Raw genomic sequence first — 25,497 nt, forward strand, 5'->3', positions numbered from 1 at the left:
ATTTTCATTTCAGCATAAAATTCATTATCTGGCTGTGCTCTTTTACTCTCATACAAAACTCACCCCATTACAAACTTCAAATCAAACTCACCCCACATCCTCATGTCAGGTAAGGTTTCTCAATCTCTCTAGTTGTTAGTTACATATATAAATATAATATATATATATATAAATATATATTTATATGTGTATTGTTAGGTTTTTTTTATGGGTATGTGTATCATGACTAATTTTTTTGTTTGGTTTGATATTGTTTTTTATATTTTTGATAGAATGATTTGAAGGTTTGTAATGGGGTGAGTTGTGTGTTTAGTTTTTTTTTTTTTTTTTTTTAGTATAATTAATGATTTTTTTATTTTTTATTTTGGAAACAAATGATAATGATTGGGTGTGTTTGTATGTGAATATGCAAATGTGGGGTTTGTATATATTTGCTAGGATTTTATACAAAGTAAAAAATATATTTAGGTATATATTTGTATTGTTAGGCTTTTATCATGACTATTTTTGCAAGTTAGTGTATATAACTTGCTAGGATTTTATACAAAGTAAAAAATATTGTAGATATATATTTGTATTGTTAGGCTTTTATCATGACTATTTTTGCAAGTTAATGTTTATATTTGCTAGGATTTTATAACAAGTAAAAAATATTGTAGATATATATTTGTATTGCTAGGCTTTTATCATGGCTATTTTTCTTGTTGTTTGGTTTGATATTTTTATTTATATTAATTAAAGCTGAGTTGAAATTTTGTAATGGGGGTGAGTTTTGTTTTTAGTTTTTTTATTTGTTTGAGTACGAAATGATAATGATTGAGTGTGTTTGTATGTGATGTGGGGTGAGAATTTGTGATTTTTGTACCTTGAGTAGATAGAAAAGGTTTTGTAATTGATGTTAAATGAAAGAAAAAAATATGTCGCTAACATATTATACTTGACTCTCTAATAGGTTCACAACATCTGAAGAATATTGATATAAATGTATACTACGGTGGACCCCTTAACAATCCTGGGGGGATTGAGGGATTTCCATTTACAGGGCCGAGTATCCAATGCTACCCCATGATGGTACATTGTAATTTGAAGACGTTGAATGATTTGAAGTTGAAAATAATGGACGAATTGAATTTGAACTCTGCTTGGTATGACATCAAGATTATTTATCGTTACCCACAAGAAGTCCTACATGAACGGATAAATTACGGGTATATGGCGACTAAAGAAGACAAACATGTGAAGATGATGTTTAATAGGATCCAGAAAATGCCCCAAGTAAATGCTGCTGAGTTGTACATAAGTTCAGAGCCGCTTGCGGAAGTTGATACTGAGATGGTGCAACAAACAACTACATCTTTACAATTTACAGCCCTTGATGATGGATGCACTGCAATGGGAGGGTATACAATGGGAGATTATATGCTCCCATCTCAAGATCATGTTGTAAATACTAGTGAAACCCTCCATTGTCAAGAGACACATTTAGAGGAGGATGACGAAGACGAAGACTATGTTGAAGACAAAGACAAAGACGAAGATCATGCTACGAATGATGGTGAAAGTATTGATGGTGTGGATGAGTACGAAGAGAGGATTGAACGAGGCGACCTTGAGAACGATGTGGATGACCATGAAGTCATTCCCCATTTTGAAGAGGAAAATATGGAGTTCTATGATGAAGGTGATGCAGACGATGATATTGGCATCCAGCATGATACAAATACGACCATTGGCTACAGACCTCCTGCCGACTCATTCTACGCAAATACTTGGGAAAATATGTTTAATCCTTCACGTCTATTAGAACCATTTGTTTGTACTTGGCAAGATGGGATGCATTTTTGTAAAGGGTTGACTTTTGCAAATAAATCGGCGGTGAAACGTGCATTGACAATATACGCAGCAAATGATAATAGAAATTTTATAACCCGGAGGTCGAGCACCACAAAATTGTGCTTCGCATGCGTTGATGACAACTGCAAGTGGTACGTTGGGGCATTCATGAAGAATAAACTTAATGGTCTGTGGGTGGTCACGTCTTATGTGGGTCCACACACTTGTATACCCTTTGGCCTGCAAAGAGACGGTAGAATGATGGATTTTAATTTTGTTGCATCAGAAATTGTGGAAAAATTGCGACAAAATCACACTGCTCGTATTGATGAGCTCTGGGAGATCATACGTACTAAGTATAATCATGAGCTTTCTTACTATAAAGTATGAGACGCAAAACAAAAGGCAATTGCTAAGATATTTGGAGATTGGGAGGAGTCTTACCAGAGGTTGCGGAAATTGTTGTTGGCATACTTGGATCAGGACTCAAGTACCAAGTACAGCTATCACACCATACCAAGGCCATACGAAGGTATTGCGGTACTTCGCTATGTATATTGGGCATTCGCTTCATGCATTGCTGCATTCAAATATTGCAGGCCAGTGATTAGTATTGATGGGACTCATTTGTATGGTAAATACAAAGGGGTGTTGATGATTGCAATGACAACTGATGCTAACCAAAAGGTTTTGCCTCTCGCCTTTGCTGTTGTAGACAGGGAGTCAGGGCCTAGTTGGGGTTGGTTTTTAGAGTGTCTTAGGACTTCCATAGAGCATGTCATACCTAAGGATGACATTTACATTATTTCTGACCGACATAAAGGTATCAGATGCGCCATTCGAGAGTGGCCTAAAGGTGAGGACGGAAGAGAACAGGTATATCATCGATATTTCCTTCGACATGTTGCTAGCAACTTCAACACAAAATTTAAGGACCCGACTTTAAAGGCATTGGCCTTGAAAGCTGGATATGCGACTCATGAAGCAAAATTCACGTCCATAATGCAAACCATTAAGGAGGCCGAGATTAATTTACTGAGGGGTGTAGACCTTATTGATCGCCACATCCTACGCTATATGCCTTACACATATCTAATGAGTAAGGATGTTGACAAATGGACCCAGTCACAGGATGTTGGAAGGCATTACGGGGCAATGACAACCAATATCTCTAAGTGTTTTAATGGGGGTACTTAAAGGTACCCGCTGTTTGCCCATTGCTGCAATGGTTAAGTTCACATGGTCTAAACTTGTTGCATATTTCTACGATCGACATGAAAAAAATTCTTTCTGATATCTCTTAAGGTAAGGTATGGAGTGATTATGCAATGAAGATCTATAACAAAAATGAGCTGAAAACTGCAAGACACACTGTGAGGAATTTTAATAATGAAATTGGTGTATATCAAGTGGTTACCCCGTATAACGACCATAGAGGTGGAGGGGGAAACCACAGTCATGAAGTGCACGTAATTGAGCAAACATGTGGTTGTGGAAAGTGGCAAAACTTGAAGATCCCTTGTTCACATGCAATTAAAGTTCTTAAAAGTCTGCACCTCGATGCGACCAGCTATATTGACCCATGTTACAGTTTGAACAACGCCATTCAGACATATTCACATCATTTTGTGGTGCCAAAATCAGAGTCATTGTGGAGGGATGTTCGCGGACCACGGTGGGTGCCTGACCCACAACTGTTGCGGGGCAAAGGTCATCCTGTGAAGTCAAAATTAAGGAATGAAATGGATGGGATACGACGAGAACGGGGAAGCTGGAGGGAAGATCCAGACTTGAGGGAGATTCAACCAAGGCAACAATGTGGAGTGTGTCATCAAGAGGGGCATAACCGCAGATGCTGTCCCAATTCCCATGGGCCTTCGACAAGTGGTAGTGCTGCAAACTAGGCAAGTGTTGTCACTGTTTTTATATAATATGCTTAGAATGTCATTTGGTTGTTGTTCTTCACATTTGGAAACTAACAACTGTACCTTCGTGGTTGTCAGGCGAGCGGAGACTGGATTTTTGAATGGCATTGTACGTGGGACTTGTGGTTATGTTCGGTATGGACAAGTGCAGCAAATTCTATGTAGACTATGTTGTATCAGTATGGAAAAGTTATAGGTGGCTATGTAGAGTATGTTGTATCAGTATGGACAAGTGTTAGACGACTATGTAGACTATGTTGTTTTGACTTAGTTTTTATTTTGTTTATTGCTAAATATTGTGCTAATTGAACATTTGCTATCCATTGTACTCGTTACATTAATTGCGTTGTGCAGCTTTTGCCTGTAATGCAATGATATGGCATTGGCAATGTAGCTACTACTTTGCCAACTTCAACCACGACGGCCTTGTTTGAACCGATGATAATGTATTGACTGTTTTTGTGTGCTTAGGGCAACTAAAATGCCCATGAATAGTAACTGTTTGAATCCGATTGTTTGCATCTGATGTACTCTCTCCTTGACTGGTGATTATGCTTGTATCTACTTCTTTACCGCTGACCATGTGATTTGTTCTGGATCTCTTTTACTATTGTAGGGGAAGGGACAAAAGTAATTCTGGTTTACACCTACAGGACTGCAAAACAAACGAAAAAAAAAAATACTTCCTAGTGGAAATCGAGTTTCTAAAACTCGATTTCCATTTGGGTGGCATTATCGCAAATAAATTACATGAATCAATTTACAAAAATGCCACTTCAATGGAAATCGAGTTTTAGAAACTCGATTTCCACTGGGAAATCTGGCCCCCTAAAAAATTTTGCTCTCGGGTTGGGAGGAAAATTACCCAGTGGAAATCGAGTTTCTAAAACTCGATTTCCAGTGAAATATTTACAAGAATGCCACATTCAGTGAAAATCGAGTTTTAGAAACTCGATTTCCACTAGGGAATTTTCCTGCCAACTCGAGAGCAAAATTTTTTAGGGGGAAGTGTGAGAGCAAACTTCCCAGTGGAAATCGAGTTTCTAAAACTAGATTTCCATTGAACGTGGCATTTTTGTAAATTGGTTCATGTAATTTATTTGCGATAATGCCACCCAAATGGAAATCGAGTTTTAGAAACTCGATTTCCACTGGGAAGTATTTTTTTTTTTTTTTTTCATTTGTTTTGCAGTCCTGTAGGTGTAAACCAGAATTACTTTTGTCCCTTCCCCTACAATAGTAAAAGAGATCCAGAACACATCACATGGTCAGGGGTAAAGAAGTAGATACAAACCTATCTTTAAGTGGATTTCCTCATTTCAGATCCTATCATTCCATTTATTTTCACTTATCCACATTAACATTCTCTTTAAGTGCTGTCCAATTCAATGTAGTGTCCTATATTGAAAAAGAAGTTTTGAAAATGTTGTCGAGAGGAATCGAACCTGAAGTCCACAACTCCAACAATTTTTTTCACGCATTGCAACCACTGAGGCAGTTGCCTTGGTTCTACAACCATTTATAATGCAATTAAAAGGGCAAACAACAATATGAGAAAAGTAATTTCACAGCAATTAAGTATAAATTCCATGGTTATAAAAACTAAAACAGTCAAAGAACCGAAAATAGGTCTGGTTCCCAGTTGAAACATCCGGTCTGGTTTTTAAAACCATGATAAGTTCTGATAAATGTTCCTTATCAACTATCATGTTTGTTTAGTCCAAAGAAGGAAAAAATAGACTCTATTAAACTTTTAAGAAATAAGCAATGTTAAGATAAGAATAGGGAAATATGTATTAGACCAGGCTATGTAAAACATTACCCACTGTTAAGGAATTGACCTCCCACACAAATGCAATCATTCTACAGATAACTTTTAATTTGACAATGATAATCGTTTTTTCTTTTGTTAGGTAAAAGAAGCACCGAAAAAGCATATGTAGTTATGCTAGCCATGCACATGATAGGTATACAAATGATACATCAGTTGATCAAACTAGTACTAAAAGCATGGGAAGACAACAATAAGAAGGAAATGCAGTTGCTTACCCTCTCTTTGCACTGGACATTATCCTTTAGTACATGAGAAAGAACACCAGCAGCTCTGCAACAAGTCTGTGTTTCAAAAAAAAAAAAAAAACCATTGGCACACATAGAGAGATTGTAATCTATGTATGTAAAGATGATACAATCCAACAAATTCAGCTGGTACTACTGTTGTCTTTAGAATTTAAATTACCAAAGAACCACATTACCTCAAGATCACCATCATTTTCACTCAAGGTAAGACCATGCAATAGCATGTTGCAGGAGAAAAAGGTTATTCATCAGAAGAAGCTTTTAGAAGAAGAAGAAAAGAATTTGATGCCTTTTATTTTTAATTCATGTAACATAATTTAATATATGGACCCAGCTCAAAACAGATTAATCAGTAAAATGCAGTCCTTAATGCACAGAGAATAGACAAACCTTCCAAACGACATGTTCACATCCTCATCAAGGGGAGCACGAGTCATTAAATGCGATTGAGGAATTAATGTAGATGCTAACATTGTTTGACCATCAGAATTTTTTTGGTACAAGGGGTATAGCAAACAAAAACAAGCAAAAATAAACGGTCAAGAAGCAATGATGTATACAAGCAAAAGATTTAGATTATTAACTATGCATTGAACATGCTTAGGAACCAAAGAAAATGACAAAATAGAGCAGATACATGTTATCAACCTCGCAGAAGCTCTTAAAAACGTAATCAGCTGCAATAAACTCTTGCATACTAGATGTCCGCAAAAGGATTCGAAGAATAGAGTTCAAAGCAGGTTCTGTTTGTGGCTCCTCTCCAAGAACTTTGGTTGCAAGGATATCAAGATTCTTGGGTTGTCCAACAATCAGATCACCGATGCATTGTAATGCCTGACAAAGTGAATAGGTATACCTCAAACACCCTCTTAATCTACCAATAACAAATGAAAGTTACTGCATTTAAAAGGTAGGAGAAAATTTTTCCTGAAACATGGTGGTGTATACATAGTACCAGAAATTTGAAATAGAATTCCTAAATGCTTATTTTTGTAATATCTAAACTTTTATCTATATCTCTCTCTCTCTCTCTCTCTCTCTCTCTCTCTCTCTCTCTCTCTCTGTGCAAATTATGTGCACAAAAAGGGTGTGTGTGTGTGTGAGAGAGAGAGAGAGAGAGAGGCAAAAAGACAGTGAACAATGTTCAGAAAAGTCATCTTACCGCGCAACGGACAGCTACTGGTGCCCCCTGGCTTTCAACACCCAACAAAAGAAGATGATCCAATACTTTTTTCTGCAACCAATATACACATGACAGGATAAGATACCACCAAGTTAATGATTCTAAAGGAAGTAATTATAGCAGATATGAAGTTAGTAAGAAACCTGAACCAGTGTTGCTTTATTTGTTAGCTTATTTGCATCTTTTCCAGGATCAGCCTCTGTACCTCCCATCATTAACAAATTAATGGTTTCTAATGCACTGAGTAGATTAATTGTCTACTAGCATGGCGTTTGTTTCAAGGAAAAGAAGAAATACCAGTAAGGCTTCTGTGACAGAAAATTCAAAGATCTATGGTAAAATCTTATATACATTTGAGTATCTAACCTTTTGTTGGGTGAAACTGTAAGTACTTCCCCGTAGCTTCAGAATTGATATTACGGGGTCAAATCCCATAGTCTCTCTCAGTAGTATCTGAACCACACTTGGAAGCATTAGGAGCATGAGAAAATCTCAAGCATAAAATATAACACAACAGAGGCTGTAGACCTGATTAGATGCATTAGTTCGGAGAAGGTTGTTCAACAATTGAAGACAGTCCTGCACCATTACATGCATAATAGTTTTATAACCAAGATATTCGCAGAATTCTCAAATGCTTGTAAAGAAAAATAGAAATGAATAAATTGAGGAATAGCTAAACAGTCAACGACCATAAGTTGTTCTGTGATTCTGAGAAAAACAAAAAGTTTTGAAAATGGGACTCAGAATCAAGGCCAATGCACACACCTCTGTTTATTGTAACAAATTTTCTACAAAGAATATCCCCCCCCCCTTCTCTCTCTCTCTCTTCTATGTTAGGTGTTTGTCTGGGCAAGTAGAACCATAAAGAGAAAATCATAATGATGGATCAACAAAGCCTTTGTACATGCTTTCTTGTCACCTAAAATGTTCAACTAGAATGTGTCAAATGAGCAACATAACCCATACAGGAGAGGACAGCCAAAGGATAATATAAAGCATGTGGGTTTCAAACTCAAAAAAATGGTCAAAACTACAAGAGTCCTTAATTTAGGCTACAAGTAGAATCATAACCGTAAATAAACAATGACAAAATAGAACATTCAGACCAAAACCCACAAATGGTGCTGAATCTCAATGTAATTATAGCATATAAACAGCTCATTTGCTAGCGAATTAGTGATATGCAATAGAGTCACTTAAACACTATCATAACTTCATTGTTGAAGCTGTCTTAGTAATCCATGACAAACTACTCGATTGATTGATATAATTGAGAAAAGTGGCTGGTAATGATTCTAACTTATTAATTTGTGATGTATTTATTGGCATTAGAAAAGTTATTTGTTGCTACTTTTATTGTGCTGAACTTGAATTTTAGTGCTTCTGGCCTTTCATAGCATCATCATCTTCATGAACATAATTAATGAACAAACCATAATGATTAAGTAATTATTATATGACAAATGATGCTTTTTAGCTGCTCATATATTGTAAAATAAACTTTGAAAATGTATCATTTCAGTTACCTTTTTTAGACCTTATGTCGTCTCGTATAATAAGGAGGAGGTCTTGCATGTCCTTCGTCAGATGCCTCGGGCCCAGCGTTGTGTCCATGTTTGTGCCCTCCTGTCCCACAAGGAGGTGCCTTTGATTTGTGTTTCGGCCGACCTTCTTGTTGAACGGATAACCCACCAGCTTCCTCAACATGAACATGGGGTAAGTTAATGGCTGATGAAGGGCCAATAGACATACTGTCAGAGGGTGGCTCCTGCTATATGTCAGGTGGGGTTAGATAAATACCCAAGTCAAAGGATGGAATGGGTGACACATCGGGAAATGACCGTGGGGTGGGTGGACGAATGTCAGGCCCAACACAAGGATGTGGAGTCAATGGGGGGATGGTGGGACTACGGGATGGATGTAGGGTGGGTGAAGGGATTGTGGGGCTAAGGGATGGATGTGGGGTGGGTGGAGGGGGATCAGAGGTAGGGACAACTCGAGGGGTACGAACACACAGACGTCTAGTAGGAGCTATGCTCGTGCTTGGGCTCTCAGTAGTGCTTGGCCTCTGAGTAGCTGTTGCGACAGGAGTAGCTGCTGCGGCAAGAGTAGTTGCCTCCTCATTCGGGACCTCAGGGTCCCAAGGTCATACACGGCCAATCGCCTGCACTGCAGTCAGCACATCAATAATGTCCTGGTGGTCCTTCGTGCCCACCAGGTGACGGCTCAACAAACGAAGGTATCCTTCAATCTGCATATGGAAAAACCAAGTATATTAGTAATGCAATACAGTTTATGTATGTATGAATGAACAATCAATGTTTTATGGGCCCTCTGCTTGTAGGGCAATTCAAGTTATTCCATAAAAAATTGGGAAGAAGAATGTATACTATAACTCTAAAGGCTGAAATAAGAAATATGACCTTCGATTTTGAAATTAGATTTTGAAATCAACAAAGTTCTCTATAAGGTAAACAAAGAAAGTTCTCTATAAGGAATCTTAAGTAGAAAACAACTTTAACCTACTTCTTTGATACTAAGCATACATTGGACCACATATATCATGTTTTATAAATAGTGGTTTCATGCTAGGAAGTAAGGGAATATGTACAAGATGTGGAGAAGTTACCAGTATAGTCAATGTAGCACCAGGAACATCAATGAACCTCCGAGTCACCCTTTTGAACCAGTCGAAGTACTCATGCTGTGGAGGCATATCACCAAGCACTGCTTGACAACACCGTTGAAGGCGGTTACCCCAATTTAGTAAATGCAGAGCATGTTTCCGCACCCAATCAACGCCCACCTTCCCCCTCAAATCAATGGCATGAAGCATGGTGTCAGTGTCAACATCTTTGGGAATTTCTTGGATCATCCCAAATTGACGAACGACATGATCCGGTGTATGTATCTCTACTAGGTGGAAACATACAAGCGGCACCGTTGCCGTCCACATAGCCCTCCCTACAACGCACCATGGCGGAAGGTCCTCAAAATCGGCTTCATACGGTTGCCACACCACCTACAGTAGCCCAAAAACAAGTACGCAACACATTAGGCAACTATGTTTATATTTCAAAATTCACCAAACATATATCTTGTTCCTAAACATGTTAACATGTTAAATAAGGCATTTTCATACCTGGCTTGGCAACATTGAAGCTATTTGCTGGCGATACCTGTCCCTAATGATGTAGGCAGGCCTGTTTTTCTTGTTTGGGACCCACGCCCACCTACAAGTGTTGTCAAGAACAAAAGATCAATATTTATAACTTTCCTACTAAGATAATGTCATGACTAAAACTATAATGTTATCACATATAACTACTAAGATAATGTTATAGATATTTACTCAATTAATAATATCACTACAATAAAAAATAATCCTTATAAGATAGAGACTTACTTCAGGTACAGAGGACCACGCGTTGGAGGACCATAAGCGCCCACTGGTGGGCCACGCTCAATTGCCGGGCACAAATAGGGGAACCTGGCCCATACCCAATACTGCACCAACAGTAAGCATCCACCGATTTGACTAGTTTCCTTATGGCTTGCCCTGCATAGCTCTCGGTACAACCATGCAAGGCAAGCACTCCCCCAACTGTACCTTCGTGGGTTGCGAAGGTCTTCCAACTACTGCACCCACATTAGATGCACCCTATCACTAGATTTGTCCATGAATATTGTGTCCCCCAGTAGCGCTAGGATATAGCATTGTGCGTACTTATGCAGCTCATCCTCTTCGGCATTAGGCGGCAATGGATTAGCAACTTGCTCCAAAAGCCGTTTGATGAGAATCCTTTGGCCATGAAGTTCCTTATGCTGGTCTTGAGTTATAGGTCGAAAGCCAAGGAACTCCTCACACACAGTCGTCCAAGTTTTCTGTGTGCTCCCTGCTACAGCGTCACCATCGACAGGAAGCCCGAGAATCACCTCCACATCCTGCAATGTAATGGTCATCTCACCATGTGGCATGTGGAAGGTGTGAGTCTCAGGCCGCCATCGCTCCACTAAGGCTGTAATTAGGCCGTGGTCAAGCTCTCGACCCGGCTGCCTCAGCAGTCCCTCCAAGCCCAATGCCTTAATGATGTCAACGACTCAATCGTCCACCATTGGCTCTCGGTTGGAGAACTCTTCAGTACGGCCACGACAAGTAAAGGCCCCTGAATCCTGCACAAAATGGATCCTTGGATTAACATATGACAAACATCTGCATGTACATTGTATGAATTAAATGCGTGTACATTTTACATAAATATTTACTGCTGTATTGTACCTGCCCATTCCAAATAGCTTCTGACCAATGGGTGGGCTGCAACTTTAACACCGAATCGTCAATAGGGCCAGGCTGTGTATGGTCAATCCGTCCAGCATTTGCAGCATCCATACTGCATAAGAATGATAAGCAATTAGCACGTAATATTGACATTGCAAGCAAACATAGATATGATGGTGCAAAAGTTATTTCTAAGCTAAATAAAACAAAAATATGATAATTTAATATTTTACTAGCTATATAAACTTGCTGATTAGAATCTCAATGAGATCACTTAGGTCTAACTAGAATTACTATACTCCAATGAGAACACTTAGGTGTTCATAACCTTCCCATTTTTTTCCTATATTGAATAATGGTCCAAAGCCACACGTAAGTGGATTGGATCCATATGATATTGCAGCAGATTGAACTAATCCTTTTACAAGAACACTACAATTATGTGACCTTAAATGTTTAAAAGTTCTATTAGTCGTGATTTATGAGGATCATTGTATAATCTCTACTTATTTGTGTTTTTCTTTAGTAAATTCTCTTGGTGAATGATTAAAAGTTATTTTTACCTTGTGAAATTTTTTTTGAATAGCCATTGTTGGGGACATTACACCTTCAGATGGGATTTCAAAGGAAGAGAAGAGTCGACAAGAACGAGAAGCATTAGACCACATGTGCAAATTACTTGGTGGAGGGTCAAGAGGTACTTTATTCACTAACTCTATGTGTGCGCACGTGTTGTTGTCAATGTTAGGAAAATGAATTTGTTATTCCTCTACCTGAAAGTGATTAGTTGTTTGACAATTTTTGACTTCCTATTTATAAATTGCAGCCTAGGAAATAGGTGAGTTGTGGTTGGAATATGAGGAGAATTCTTCACCAGAGGCTAAAATTGTTAAGGACCTTGACAATGTATATTGCGTTTGTAGTAATGCATTTTATTTAATAATAATTTAACTTTGATTCACTACTTTTGCCAAGAAGCCTTATAGTTCAATGACATTGCTTGGTGTTTCCAACAGAGACATCTAGGGTTTAAATCCCCACTCCCAACTTAAAATGTATCAAAAAAACATTGACACAGTACCTTTGTAGCAACTTTTAGTTTGAAGTTCAATTATTCCTTTTTTAAAGATCTTATGGTTTCAGTAATTGATGTTCTTTATTTAACTGCTTGTCTGAGAGGGAGCCAACCTGGCAGTTACCATCAAATAGAAAACCAATTCCTCAGACAAGCAGTTGTTATCTGCTCAACAAAGACTAGTTGCTTTCTTGATACAGCATTATGGCATAATAAATTGCCCACTGTTCTTTGTACTTTTTCTTAAAATCTGTTGGAAACCCATCAATTGGGTTATTTTTAATGATAATTTAAGTTTTAATAGTGGTAAAGCAGTAAGACATAATCTTAAATGGAGGATATTTTGACTTTTCTCTATTTTATTTTATTTTATCCCTTCGGAATGAGAAATCTTATGCAAAAGTTTGGTAAAAGAGGAATGCCTATGTAGACAAATTGTAAAGTAGCTAATGACTGATCAAAAACCAAAAAAATAAGAAGGGGAGAAAAAAATAAAAAAAGAAACAAAAAAGGAGTGGCTAACAAGCCAGATTCTAATGACAAGTTGGCAACGCTAGTAAAGATAGCATTTAAAGTGGTGTTGATACAACTTTGGTGATAATTAACAAATCATGCTTATACTTGAAAAATAATATGATGTGACACATTATTTGTGTTTTATACTAATATTAATGACCAAGAAAAAAATTTGTTGACTTTTCCATAGCCAACTTAGAACCCAGTTCTAAATCAGACTAAATTGGATGAGATATGCTTGTTTGAACATCTAAACTTTCTAGAGATATTGTTGTCCAATTCTGCTTTAGAATTAGTTTAAATGGGCCAAGAATCTTGTAATTTAGTGACATTTCCTGATCTCTTTTATAAGGAAAACCAGCGTTTAAATCCCTCTCCTCAATAATTGAATAGGGTTTAGGTTTTGTTTTCAAAGAGGCATTTGGTTCCTAGAGTTCAAAAGCACCCGTAGCTTAAAGCCGTAAGTTCTATGTGCTTTGTTCACCGAATCAAAGCCACCCAAATATGCAAAATCGATTCTAGATACCTAAAACCAATTTATGCCAAGCCAGCTAACCTAAACAAAACTTCTAACCAAAATCCCTTAATCAAAACTAAATCTAATCCATCTATGTAAACTAATTAAACAAAACCATTCCTAACCGAAAAACCTAAATCATAACCAATCAACCAAAATACATAACTAAAAAAAGACTATGTAATTTGTTTCTTCAATAGCAAACTACTAAGTGCTTTTTTATATGCATATAATTTAGTAATTTGTAATGGTACTATAACATTTAAATATATGAGATAACTATTTCATATAAACTTGTAAGTTCTAAGCTCCTAATAGACAAGCAAATGGGCTTAATGAGATATACAATTCTCTCCTAAAAGCTACAATCCTAATCAGCAATAACAATTTAACCTGAAGCCAGAAATTTGGAAAATCTTAAGGATGGCAGCAACAATATGCACTATCCAAGCAAGAATGTCATCTGCACTCACCAAATCCAAACCCAAATTTCATAAAAATCTTAAAATAAAAATTAAATAAAGTATCTACATATTACACCACAAAATCCAAACCCAAATTTCACAAAAATCAAAACTGAAAATTAAATAAATAACCTAAATGTTAAGTATCCAAATCCAAACCCAAAATTTCACAATAATCAAAACAAAAAATCAAATAAATAACTTACCAAGCAAAATCGGAATGGGTATCCAAGCAAGTTTGACTTCAGCCAAAGAGAGTTGAATGTCATCTGCACTCACCAAATCCAAACCCAAATTTCATAAAAATCATAAAATAAAAATTAAATAAAGTATCTACCACAAAATCCAAACCCAAATTTCACAAAAATCAAAACTGAAAATTAAATAAATAACCTAGATGTTAAGTATCCAAATCCAAACCCAAAATTTCACAATAATCAAAACAAAAAATCATATAAATAACTTACCAACCAAAATCGGAATGGGTATGGGTATGGGTATGGGTATGGTGAGAAAAAATGAATGGGTATGGGGGTGGTAATGAGAGAGAGGGAGAAAAGGAGAAAGGATCTCCTAGTGAGGGAGAGAGAGATCGACGAGGAGAGGAGCCGATGGCTGGGCTCAGCCTCATCGGCGTCGTCGCTGGGCTGGGTTGGGCTCTGCTCGTCGACGCCGGCGGGGTTCTGTGTGTGTGTGAGCGTGTGTGAATGTGAGAGGCCGTGTGAGAGATAGAGAGAAAATGAGAGAGTTTTGTGAGTGTGGGAAATGAAAATGTAAGAGTGAGGGTGAGAGAGTGAGAGTGCTCTGGTTTGTGTGAGAGTGAGAGGGTGTGAGTGTGAGTGAGAGTGAGAGAATAGAGATGAAGACGTTAATTTTGAAAAACCCCAATTGGAAACCGAGTCTCTAAGACTCAATTTCCAGGGGCTTCCACGTCACTCGGCCAGGTTGGCATACACGTGGAAATCGAGTCTAAGAGACTTGATTTCCATGTCAATTCCAGATGGTAACTCTGCCACATCAGACGTGGTCGAAGAATACAAACCGAGTCTCAAAGACTCGATTTTGAAGCCCAAAATCAAGTCTTTAAGACTCGAGATGTTATAAATCCAATAACTTTCTAAAGAGAGCCTACTAACTAGATAGTTACGATTTTAGGGCCAATTGGCCATTTTGGCCCAAAAGCCCACAGAAACCCTTACAAAACCCCAACTCAAGGCCTTAGTTCTCACTCAATACTCACACGGCACATTCTCCAGTCTTGTCTCAATTGTCCTTGCCTTGCCCAATGTCCTCCTCACTGCCTGCCAAAACCTCACTTCCTCACAACCCAACAATGCTCTCAACTCACAGTCTCTTCTCAACTCAGTCTCCAGGTGGTTTGATATCGAAGAAATGGGCCGCCAGGTCTGCGAGAATCGGTTCGATATTGAAGCTTGTTGTGTCACGATGATGCCCTCAAGAAAGAAAGGTGAGTCCTTGGTCTTGCCCAACTTGAAATTAAAGGTTTTGATTGAAGCTATTAGGATGGTGTTGGAAATTCTGTATGATGAACGGTTTGTAACTTTTTCTTATGGTTGGCGTGTCTGTATGGGACGCCACACCGCCATTAGGTACCTTAAGAACTCGGTAGAGAATCCTAGTTGGTGGTTTAGTGTCACATTTGATAGAGAAAGGTTTGATGATAGGCATGTAAATAAGTTGTGTTTGTTTATTGAAGAGAAAACAAAAGATGATTCTTTGATTGGTTTAATAAAGAGGCTGTTTGAGTGTGAGGTGGTGGGAATTGAATTGGGTGGTTGTTACTTAGGAAGGGGGTTTCCTCAAGAAAGTGGGTTGTGTTCGATTTTGATTAATATTTACTTTAATGGGTTTGATAAAGAAATTCAAGATATGCGTCTTCAGAAAAACCAGGAGAATCCAAAGTTTAAATCAGAGCAGCTTGTTTGGATGTCTGGCCTGTTTTATAAGCCAGTGAAGATGTATGTGGTCAGGTATTTGGATGAAATATTAGTGATAACGTTGGGGTTGAAAATGTTGACCATGGACTTTAAGAATTGGGTTTTGAAATATTTAGAAGGTAGGTTGGATGTGAGGGTCGATAAAATGAAGACGGCAATTCATAGTGCGGTATTTGAGAATATTAGTTTTCTAGATATGGAACTACAGGCAGTTCCACCTTCAGTTTTGCATCCTCCCATGACGGAGAAAGCAATTAGGGCATGCATGGAAGAAGTACCTTAGGCAGGAGGAAGTTAGAGCTTTAGAATTTAAAAATGCTAGAGAGAGGAATAGGAAGATACTGGGGATGAAGATATTGCAGCATGTTTTTAAGAAGTTGAAGCAAAGTGATGGGTTTAAATTTGACTTTCAAATTGAAAAATGAGGTTTGAGAAATCTTCAGAACTTGAACTGATGAAGTGGTCCAAGATTTCTTGGGTTCCTTGGAAGAGCGTTGGGAATGGCATCGGATGCTTACAGCAGGCGATTTCTCTCTTTAAGGCACATTAGAGATCAATTACCCCAAGAGCTGGTTAATGCTTATGATAAGTTTCAAGAGCAAGTTGACAAGTATTTGAGTCCGGTCCAAGCTAGAAAAGCATTAGAGAAAGAAGAAAAGAGAGTCGAGGAGGAAGAGGAATGGAAATATGCTAAGTGCATGGTTGAGGATATGATGAGGCTGTGTATGAAAGTTGATGCACCAATAGAACTTGTTAGGAAGGCAGTTAAGATGGCTGGTTTTACAAATAACATGGGTTGCCCTAGGCCGATCAAGTTACTCATTGCTCTTGAAGATACTGATATTATCAAGTGGTATGCAGGTGTAGGGAGAAGGTGGCTTGATTTCTTCTGCTGCTGTCACAACTTCAAGATGGTTAAAACTGTAGAAACTTATCACTTGAGGTTCTCTTGCATTTTGACACTAGCAGAGAAGCATGAATCACCAAACGTGAAGCCATTAAGCATTACACTAAAGATTTGAAGGTCTCTGATTTTAATGGAAATGAAGAAGTGTACTTCCCCACAGAAAGAGAGGTTAAAATGATGGGAGATCAAAATCTTTCAGATCCAAGGCCTGTTGATGGGGCTTTATCTTTGGCTTTGATCAGGTTGGCTTCTGATGAGCCTTCATGTTCCTGTATCAGTTATTTCTGTGACAGAATGGATACTTTTTATTATCGGGTACGGTTACTGCAGAACCATTTGACTGTGAACCCATCTGTTGAGGACAAGTGGGTCCCAGGGATGGGTGTAATTCATGAAAGTCTCAATCGGAAATGCCTCCCTCTCTGTTCTCATCACCTAAATGATTTATATATGGGGAATATCACCCTGCAAGACATTGACTGCACTGCATTTGTGGATGTGGACTGAATGTTGCATGTTCTGCTGCAGTTTTCTACATAATTGGTATTGGTTCTGGTAGCTGCTATTGATCTGAATCTTGTTCAAGAAATTCTTCTGTATTTCTTTTCTGAAATGAGGCCAGGTAGGTGATGTGTAAATTGTTTGCATTTTTATTGATTTTTTTTTTTTAGCTACTAATGTCATGGTCATTTGTGGTGATGAATCCTGTGTGAAGTTTATTATAAACCATTATAGAGAAACATATTCAAGTAGTCATTATCCAATACTTCTCCCGGATTTTGGATGGTTATTTTGTAACTTCTCCAGGTTTTTGTGAAAGGCATCCTCTGTTTTCCCAACCCTGAGCAGTTGATTTATCTCATTGCTCGGTCTATTATGATGGAACAGGATTACAAAACCATTTTGTCCCTGAAAATTCTGTCCTTGTGCCTTACTTAAGTATCCTTTCAATATGATAATCATGTCTTTCCTTAAACTGTTTTTGCGGTGCCTGCTTACCTTCTTCTATGTATATGTAAGTATCTCATGTTGACATGCTCAATTTATTCTACAGCATTGTGACTGTCATACTCACCACACCAGCTGTTTGATCCTTAATTTGTTGTTTGATTCATACAAACCCTTAGGTCTTTGCAATGGATAAACTATATTAATCATTTCACTCTTTTTATTTTTTTATTTGTAAGTCACACACAGACTAAAAGATTTTCTTTGGCATGTCTGGTGAAAAATTTTGTGGCTACTGTAACCAAGGGGACCATTTGTTCTTTTCCCTGAGCTTCTTTTGTTTTAATGGGAAATGGGACTGGTAAAACCTTTTGAGCATTGAAGCTTCTTTCCCATGAGTTTCCAATTTTTGGTTGACCCATTAGAAAGTGTTTCTGGAGATTTATATCTATGACATTTTAAAAAAAATCTTTGTTAATTAAATTTTGTTACATTTTGAGTGAATAGTCCTAAATGCAGTTTAGTGCTGACGTTTAGTTTATTTTTTGTTTCTTCATTGAAACTTTACTAAATGCCTCTGAAGTTACACCTTTGCAGTTTTAAGGATTTTTTGTCCATATTTGATGTTGGGATTTTTTTTAGTTTGTGGTTGGGGTTCAGTTTTCTGAAGTGTTTAATGTCTCTTACCTTTGATATTTCTGATTTTATTTAAAATAATGCTAGAAAACCTGTTCTTCCAACTCTTTTCTTGCTTGTGGTAGGTACATGTGAAGAGCTGTTCTCAAGTGTACTGTAGGGTTTAAAAAAGAGCCAAGCTGCTTGCAAGCAGCTTGATCAAAGTTTGCTTGGCTTGTTTGTTAAGCAAGATGACCTGTGCTTGAACTATGTTCTGACTTTTGGGCTTAGACACCATTATGCTCAGCTGGTGTGCTGGCTTGATAGAGGTTCTCCATCATAGATCTGAGGGAATATTCTTCTTCTCAAACTGATCTGATGCTTTCATTTTAGGAATCAAGCATAGACAGCACAGTCTTCTAAACTTTTCTGTTTTTATTTTTTATTTTATTATTTTCATTATTTTGTCATCTCTCTGTAAGCTTTTCATGTATAAGATGAATTTTTCTCTCACTGGTTCTCCTTTTGCAAACAAATGATGAAAAGAGTAGCCATTCCTATAATAAAAAGCCATCACTTATGTGCAATTACCTTACCCTTGATGTAGAGCTCATCAGCTTTCGAAGTTTAAATGCTCAAAACAGCTAGCATTTAGAAGTTTTTTGGAGCTTGCAATCAGCTTGGAAGAGAGTTGAGTATTGCATGAGCTGAGCTCCAACCAGAATATTGAGACTGGAATGAAGCTCGAGCCAATATTGAGTTCTATAAATTTTTTGCAAGAGCTGAGTCTTAGTAGTAGGAAGTTGGGCTTAACTTGATGTGTTTGAACTAAAGTTAAGCCCACTTCCTACTCAAGACTAGCTCTTGCAAAAAATTAATAGAACTCAATATTGGCTCGAGTTCATCCAGTCTCAATATTCTGGTATTATGGAGCTCGCTCAATGCAATACTCAACTTTCAAAGCTGATTGCAAGCTCCAAAAAACTTCTAATGCTGCTGTTTAGAAGCATTTAAACTTCGAAAGCCTGATGAGCTCTAACATCAAGGTAAGAGATAAAATTGCACAATAAGTTGATGGCTTTTTATAATAGGATGGCTCTTTTTCATATTTGATATATATAGGGATGAGAAATTCCATCTTTACATGAAAAGCTTACCAGAGAGAATGACAAAATAATGAAAATAATAAAAATAAATAATAAGAAAAGTTAGAAACTGTGCTGTCTATGCTTGATTCCTAAAATGAAAGCATCAGATCAGTTGAGAAGAAGAATAATTCCCTCAGATCTATGATGGAGAACCTCTATCAAGCCAGCACACCAGCTTGAAGCATATGGTGTCTAAGCCCAAAAGTAGAACATAGTTCAAGCACAGGTCATCTGCTTAACAAACAAGCCAGCAACTGATTAAGCCTGCTTGCAAGCGCTTGGCCTTTTTTTAAACCCACAGTAACTTGAGAACAGCCTCTTCACATGTACCTACCCAAGCAAGAAAAGAGTTGGAAGAAGAGATTTATTTTATAAATCAGAATATAAAGGTAAGAGACATTAAACCTAGATGCAAACTAAAATCCCAACATCAAATATGGACAAAAAATCCTTAAAACTGCAAAGGTGTAACTTCAGAGGCATTTAGTAAAGTTTCAATGAAGAAACAAAAAATAAACTAAACGTCAGCACTAAACTGCATTTAGGACTATTCACTCAAAATGTAACAAAATTTAATTAACAAAGATTTTTTTTAAAATGTCATAGATATAAATCTCCAGAAACACTTTCTAATGGCTCAACCAAAAATTGGAAACTCATGGGAAAGAAGCTTCAATGCTCAAAGGTTTTACCAGTCCCATTTCCCATTAAAACAAAAGAAGCTCAGGGAAAAGAACAAATGGTCCCCTTGGTTACAGTAGCCACAAAATTTTTCACCAGACATGCCAAAGAAAATCTTTTAGTCTGTGTGTGACTTACAAATAAAAAAACAAAAAGAGTGAAATGATTAATATAGTTTATCCATTGCAAAGACCTAAGGGTTTGTATGAATCAAACAACAAATTAAGGATCAAACAGCTGGTGTGGTGAGTATGACAGTCACAATGCTGTAGAATAAATTGAGCATGTCAACATGAGATACTTACATATACATAGAAGAAGGTAAGCAGGCACCGCAAAAACAGTTTAAGGAAAGACATGATTATCATATTGAAAGGATACTTAAGTAAGGCACAAGGACAGAATTTTCAGGGACAAAATGGTTTTGTAATCCTGTTCCATCATAATAGACCGAGCAATGAGATAAATCAAGTGCTCAGGGTTGGGAAAACAGAGGATGCCTTTCACAAAAACCTGGAGAAGTTACAAAATAACCATCCAAAATCCGGGAGAAGTATTGGATAATGACTACTTGAATATGTTTCTCTATAATGGTTTATAATAAACTTCACACAGGATTCATCACCACAAATGACCATGACATTAGTAGCTAAAAAAAAAAAATCAATAAAAATGCAAACAATTTACACATCACCTACCTGGCCTCATTTCAGAAAAGAAATACAGAAGAATTTCTTGAACAAGATTCAGATCAATAGCAGCTACCAGAACCAATACCAATTATGTAGAAAACTGCAGCAGAACATGCAACATTCAGTCCACATCCACAAATGCAGTGCAGTCAATGTCTTGCAGGGTGATATTCCCCATATATAAATCATTTAGGTGATGAGAACAGAGAGGGAGGCATTTCCGATTGAGACTTTCATGAATTACACCCATCCCTGGGACCCACTTGTCCTCAACAGATGGGTTCACAGTCAAATGGTTCTGCAGTAACCGTACCCGATAATAAAAAGTATCCATTCTGTCACAGAAATAACTGATACAGGAACATGAAGGCTCATCAGAAGCCAACCTGATCAAAGCCAAAGATAAAGCCCCATCAACAGGCCTTGGATCTGAAAGATTTTGATCTCCCATCATTTTAACCTCTCTTTCTGTGGGGAAGTACACTTCTTCATTTCCATTAAAATCAGAGACCTTCAAATCTTTAGTGTAATGCTTAATGGCTTCACGTTTGGTGATTCATGCTTCTCTGCTAGTGTCAAAATGCAAGAGAACCTCAAGTGATAAGTTTCTACAGTTTTAACCATCTTGAAGTTGTGACAGCAGCAGAAGAAATCAAGCCACCTTCTCCCTACACCTGCATACCACTTGATAATATCAGTATCTTCAAGAGCAATGAGTAACTTGATCGGCCTAGGGCAACCCATGTTATTTGTAAAACCAGCCATCTTAACTGCCTTCCTAACAAGTTCTATTGGTGCATCAACTTTCATACACAGCCTCATCATATCCTCAACCATGCACTTAGCATATTTCCATTCCTCTTCCTCCTCGACTCTCTTTTCTTCTTTCTCTAATGCTTTTCTAGCTTGGACCGGACTCAAATACTTGTCAACTTGCTCTTGAAACTTATCATAAGCATTAACCAGCTCTTGGGGTAATTGATCTCTAATGTGCCTTAAAGAGAGAAATCGCCTGCTGTAAGCATCCGATGCCATTCCCAACGCTCTTCCAAGGAACCCAAGAAATCTTGGACCACTTCATCAGTTCAAGTTCTGAAGATTTCTCAAACCTCATTTTTCAATTTGAAAGTCAAATTTAAACCCATCACTTTGCTTCAACTTCTTAAAAACATGCTGCAATATCTTCATCCCCAGTATCTTCCTATTCCTCTCTCTAGCATTTTTAAATTCTAAAGCTCTAACTTCCTCCTGCCTAAGGTACTTCTTCCATGCATGCCCTAATTGCTTTCTCCGTCATGGGAGGATGCAAAACTGAAGGTGGAACTGCCTGTAGTTCCATATCTAGAAAACTAATATTCTCAAATACCGCACTATGAATTGCCGTCTTCATTTTATCGACCCTCACATCCAACCTACCTTCTAAATATTTCAAAACCCAATTCTTAAAGTCCATGGTCAACATTTTCAACCCCAACGTTATCACTAATATTTCATCCAAATACCTGACCACATACATCTTCACTGGCTTATAAAACAGGCCAGACATCCAAACAAGCTGCTCTGATTTAAACTTTGGATTCTCCTGGTTTTTCTGAAGACGCATATCTTGAATTTCTTTATCAAACCCATTAAAGTAAATATTAATCAAAATCGAACACAACCCACTTTCTTGAGGAAACCCCCTTCCTAAGTAACAACCACCCAATTCAATTCCCACCACCTCACACTCAAACAGCCTCTTTATTAAACCAATCAAAGAATCATCTTTTGTTTTCTCTTCAATAAACAAACACAACTTATTTACATGCCTATCATCAAACCTTTCTCTATCAAATGTGACACTAAACCACCAACTAGGATTCTCTACCGAGTTCTTAAGGTACCTAATGGCGGTGTGGCGTCCCATACAGACACGCCAACCATAAGAAAAAGTTACAAACCGTTCATCATACAGAATTTCCAACACCATCCTAATAGCTTCAATCAAAACCTTTAATTTCAAGTTGGGCAAGACCAAGGACTCACCTTTCTTTCTTGAGGGCATCATCGTGACACAACAAGCTTCAATATCGAACCGATTCTCGCAGACCTGGCGGCCCATTTCTTCGATATCAAACCACCTGGAGACTGAGTTGAGAAGAGACTGTGAGTTGAGAGCATTGTTGGGTTGTGAGGAAGTGAGGTTTTGGCAGGCAGTGAGGAGGACATTGGGCAAGGCAAGGACAATTGAGACAAGACTGGAGAATGTGCCGTGTGAGTATTGAGTGAGAACTAAGGCCTTGAGTTGGGGTTTTGTAAGGGTTTCTGTGGGCTTTTGGGCCAAAATGGCCAATTGGCCCTAAAATCGTAACTATCTAGTTAGTAGGCTCTCTTTAGAAAGTTATTGGATTTATAACATCTCGAGTCTTAAAGACTTGATTTTGGGCTTCAAAATCGAGTCTTTGAGACTCGGTTTGTATTCTTCGACCACGTCTGATGTGGCAGAGTTACCATCTGGAATTGACATGGAAATCAAGTCTCTTAGACTCGATTTCCACGTGTATGCCAACCTGGCCGAGTGACGTGGAAGCCCCTGGAAATTGAGTCTTAGAGACTCGGTTTCCAATTGGGGTTTTTCAAAATTAACGTCTTCATCTCTATTCTCTCACTCTCACTCACACTCACACCCTCTCACTCTCACACAAACCAGAGCACTCTCACTCTCTCACCCTCACTCTTACATTTTCATTTCCCACACTCACAAAACTCTCTCATTTTCTCTCTATCTCTCACACGGCCTCTCACATTCACACACGCTCACACACACACAGAACCCCGCCGGCGTCGACGAGCAGAGCCCAACCCAGCCCAGCGACGACGCCGATGAGGCTGAGCCCAGCCATCGGCTCCTCTCCTCGTCGATCTCTCTCTCCCTCACTAGGAGATCCTTTCTCCTTTTCTCCCTCTCTCTCATTACCACCCCCATACCCATTCATTTTTTCTCACCATACCCATACCCATACCCATACCCATTCCGATTTTGGTTGGTAAGTTATTTATATGATTTTTTGTTTTGATTATTGTGAAATTTTGGGTTTGGATTTGGATACTTAACATCTAGGTTATTTATTTAATTTTCAGTTTTGATTTTTGTGAAATTTGGGTTTGGATTTTGTGGTAGATACTTTATTTAATTTTTATTTTATGATTTTTATGAAATTTGGGTTTGGATTTGGTGAGTGCAGATGACATTCAACTCTCTTTGGCTGAAGTCAAACTTGCTTGGTTACCCATTCCGATTTTGCTTGGTAAGTTATTTATTTGATTTTTTGTTTTGATTATTGTGAAATTTTGGGTTTGGATTTGGATACTTAACATTTAGGTTATTTATTTAATTTTCAGTTTTGATTTTTGTGAAATTTGGGTTTGGATTTTGTGGTGTAATATGTAGATACTTTATTTAATTTTTATTTTAAGATTTTTATGAAATTTGGGTTTGGATTTGGTGAGTGCAGATGACATTCTTGCTTGGATAGTGCATATTGTTGCTGCCATCCTTAAGACTTTCCAAATTTCTGGCTTCAAGTTAAATTGTTATTGCTGATTAGGATTATAGCTTTTAGGAGAGAATTGTATATCTCATTAGGCCCATTTGCTTGTCTATTAGGAGCTTAGAACTTACAAGTTTATATGAAATAGTTATCTCATATATTTAAATGTTATAGTACCATTACAAATTACTAAATTATATGCATATAAAAAAGCACTTAGTAGTTTGCTATTGAAGAAACAAATTACATAGTCTTTTTTCAGTTATGTATTTTGGTTGATTGGTTATGATTTAGGTTTTTTGGTTAGGAATGGTTTTGTTTAATTAGTTTAAATAGATGGATTAGATTTAGTTTTGATTAAGGGATTTTGGTTAGAAGTTTTGTTTAGGTTAGCTGGCTTGGCATAAATTGGTTTTAGGTATCTAGAATCGATTTTGCATATTTGGGTGGCTTTGATTCGGTGAACAAAGCACATAGAACTTACGGCTTTAAGCTACGGGTGCTTTTGAACTCTAGGAACCAAATGCCTCTTTGAAAACAAAACCTAAACCCTATTCAATTATTGAGGAGGGGGATTTAAACGCTGGTTTTCCTTATAAAAGAGATCAGGAAATGTCACTAAATTACAAGATTCTTGGCCCATTTAAACTAATTCTAAAGCAGAATTGGACAACAATATCTCTAGAAAGTTTAGATGTTCAAACAAGCATATCTCATCCAATTTAGTCTGATTTAGAACTGGGTTCTAAGTTGGCTATGGAAAAGTCAACAAATTTTTTTCTTGGTCATTAATATTAGTATAAAACACAAATAATGTGTCACATCATATTATTTTTCAAGTATAAGCATGATTTGTCAATTATCACCAAAGTTGTATCAACACCACTTTAAATGCTACCTTTACAAGCGTTGTCAACTTGTCATTAGAATCTGGCTTATTAGCCACTTCTTTTTTGTTTCTTTTTTTATTTTTTTCTCCCCTTCTTATTTTTTTTTGTTTTTGATTAGTCATTAACTACTTTACAATTTGTCTACATCGGCATTCCTCTTTTACCAAACTTTTGCATAAGATTTCTCATTCCGAAGGGATAAAATAAAATAAAATAGAGAAAAGTCAAAATATCCTCCATTTAAGATTATGTCT

The 25,497-nt window shown here is 37.5% G+C and overlaps 3 protein-coding genes, 1 long non-coding RNA gene and 2 pseudogenes across 4 annotated transcripts; 4 read left to right on the forward strand and 2 right to left on the reverse strand.

The window, feature by feature from the left end:
• Window positions 1-1,116: 1,116 nt before the first annotated feature.
• On the forward strand, window positions 1,117-3,030 carry LOC115979811. Its single transcript, XM_031101866.1, has 2 exons — window positions 1,117-2,217; window positions 2,317-3,030. Exons 1-2 carry the CDS (start codon window positions 1,117-1,119, stop codon window positions 3,028-3,030), a joined length of 1,815 nt encoding a protein of 604 aa, XP_030957726.1.
• Window positions 3,031-3,161: 131 nt separating this feature from the next.
• On the forward strand, window positions 3,162-3,737 carry LOC115979817. The gene has a single exon (XM_031101873.1). It carries the CDS (start codon window positions 3,162-3,164, stop codon window positions 3,735-3,737), a length of 576 nt encoding a protein of 191 aa, XP_030957733.1.
• A 2,700-nt stretch (window positions 3,738-6,437) lies between these two features.
• LOC115979819 (golgin candidate 6-like) lies at window positions 6,438-7,765 on the reverse strand. Its single transcript, XM_031101874.1, has 5 exons — window positions 7,549-7,765; window positions 7,387-7,473; window positions 7,164-7,277; window positions 7,000-7,071; window positions 6,438-6,671 (listed from the first exon to the last, which is right to left on the reverse strand). The coding sequence occupies exons 1-5, from the start codon at window positions 7,615-7,617 to the stop codon at window positions 6,438-6,440; spliced, it is 576 nt and encodes a 191-aa protein (XP_030957734.1). The 5' UTR covers window positions 7,618-7,765.
• A 6,627-nt stretch (window positions 7,766-14,392) lies between these two features.
• Window positions 14,393-18,815, forward strand: LOC115979821 (annotated as a pseudogene).
• Window positions 18,816-19,766: 951 nt separating this feature from the next.
• Window positions 19,767-23,136, reverse strand: LOC115980056 (annotated as a pseudogene).
• Window positions 23,137-23,814: 678 nt separating this feature from the next.
• Window positions 23,815-24,381, forward strand: LOC115980012. Its single transcript, XR_004089271.1, has 3 exons — window positions 23,815-23,849; window positions 24,048-24,110; window positions 24,318-24,381. It is a non-coding gene; the product is annotated as an uncharacterized LOC115980012 (long non-coding RNA).
• Window positions 24,382-25,497: the final 1,116 nt, after the last annotated feature.

The sequence above is a fragment of the Quercus lobata genome, chromosome 3 (assembly GCF_001633185.2).
Source record: "Quercus lobata isolate SW786 chromosome 3, ValleyOak3.0 Primary Assembly, whole genome shotgun sequence".
Lineage (NCBI taxonomy): Eukaryota > Viridiplantae > Streptophyta > Magnoliopsida > Fagales > Fagaceae > Quercus > Quercus lobata.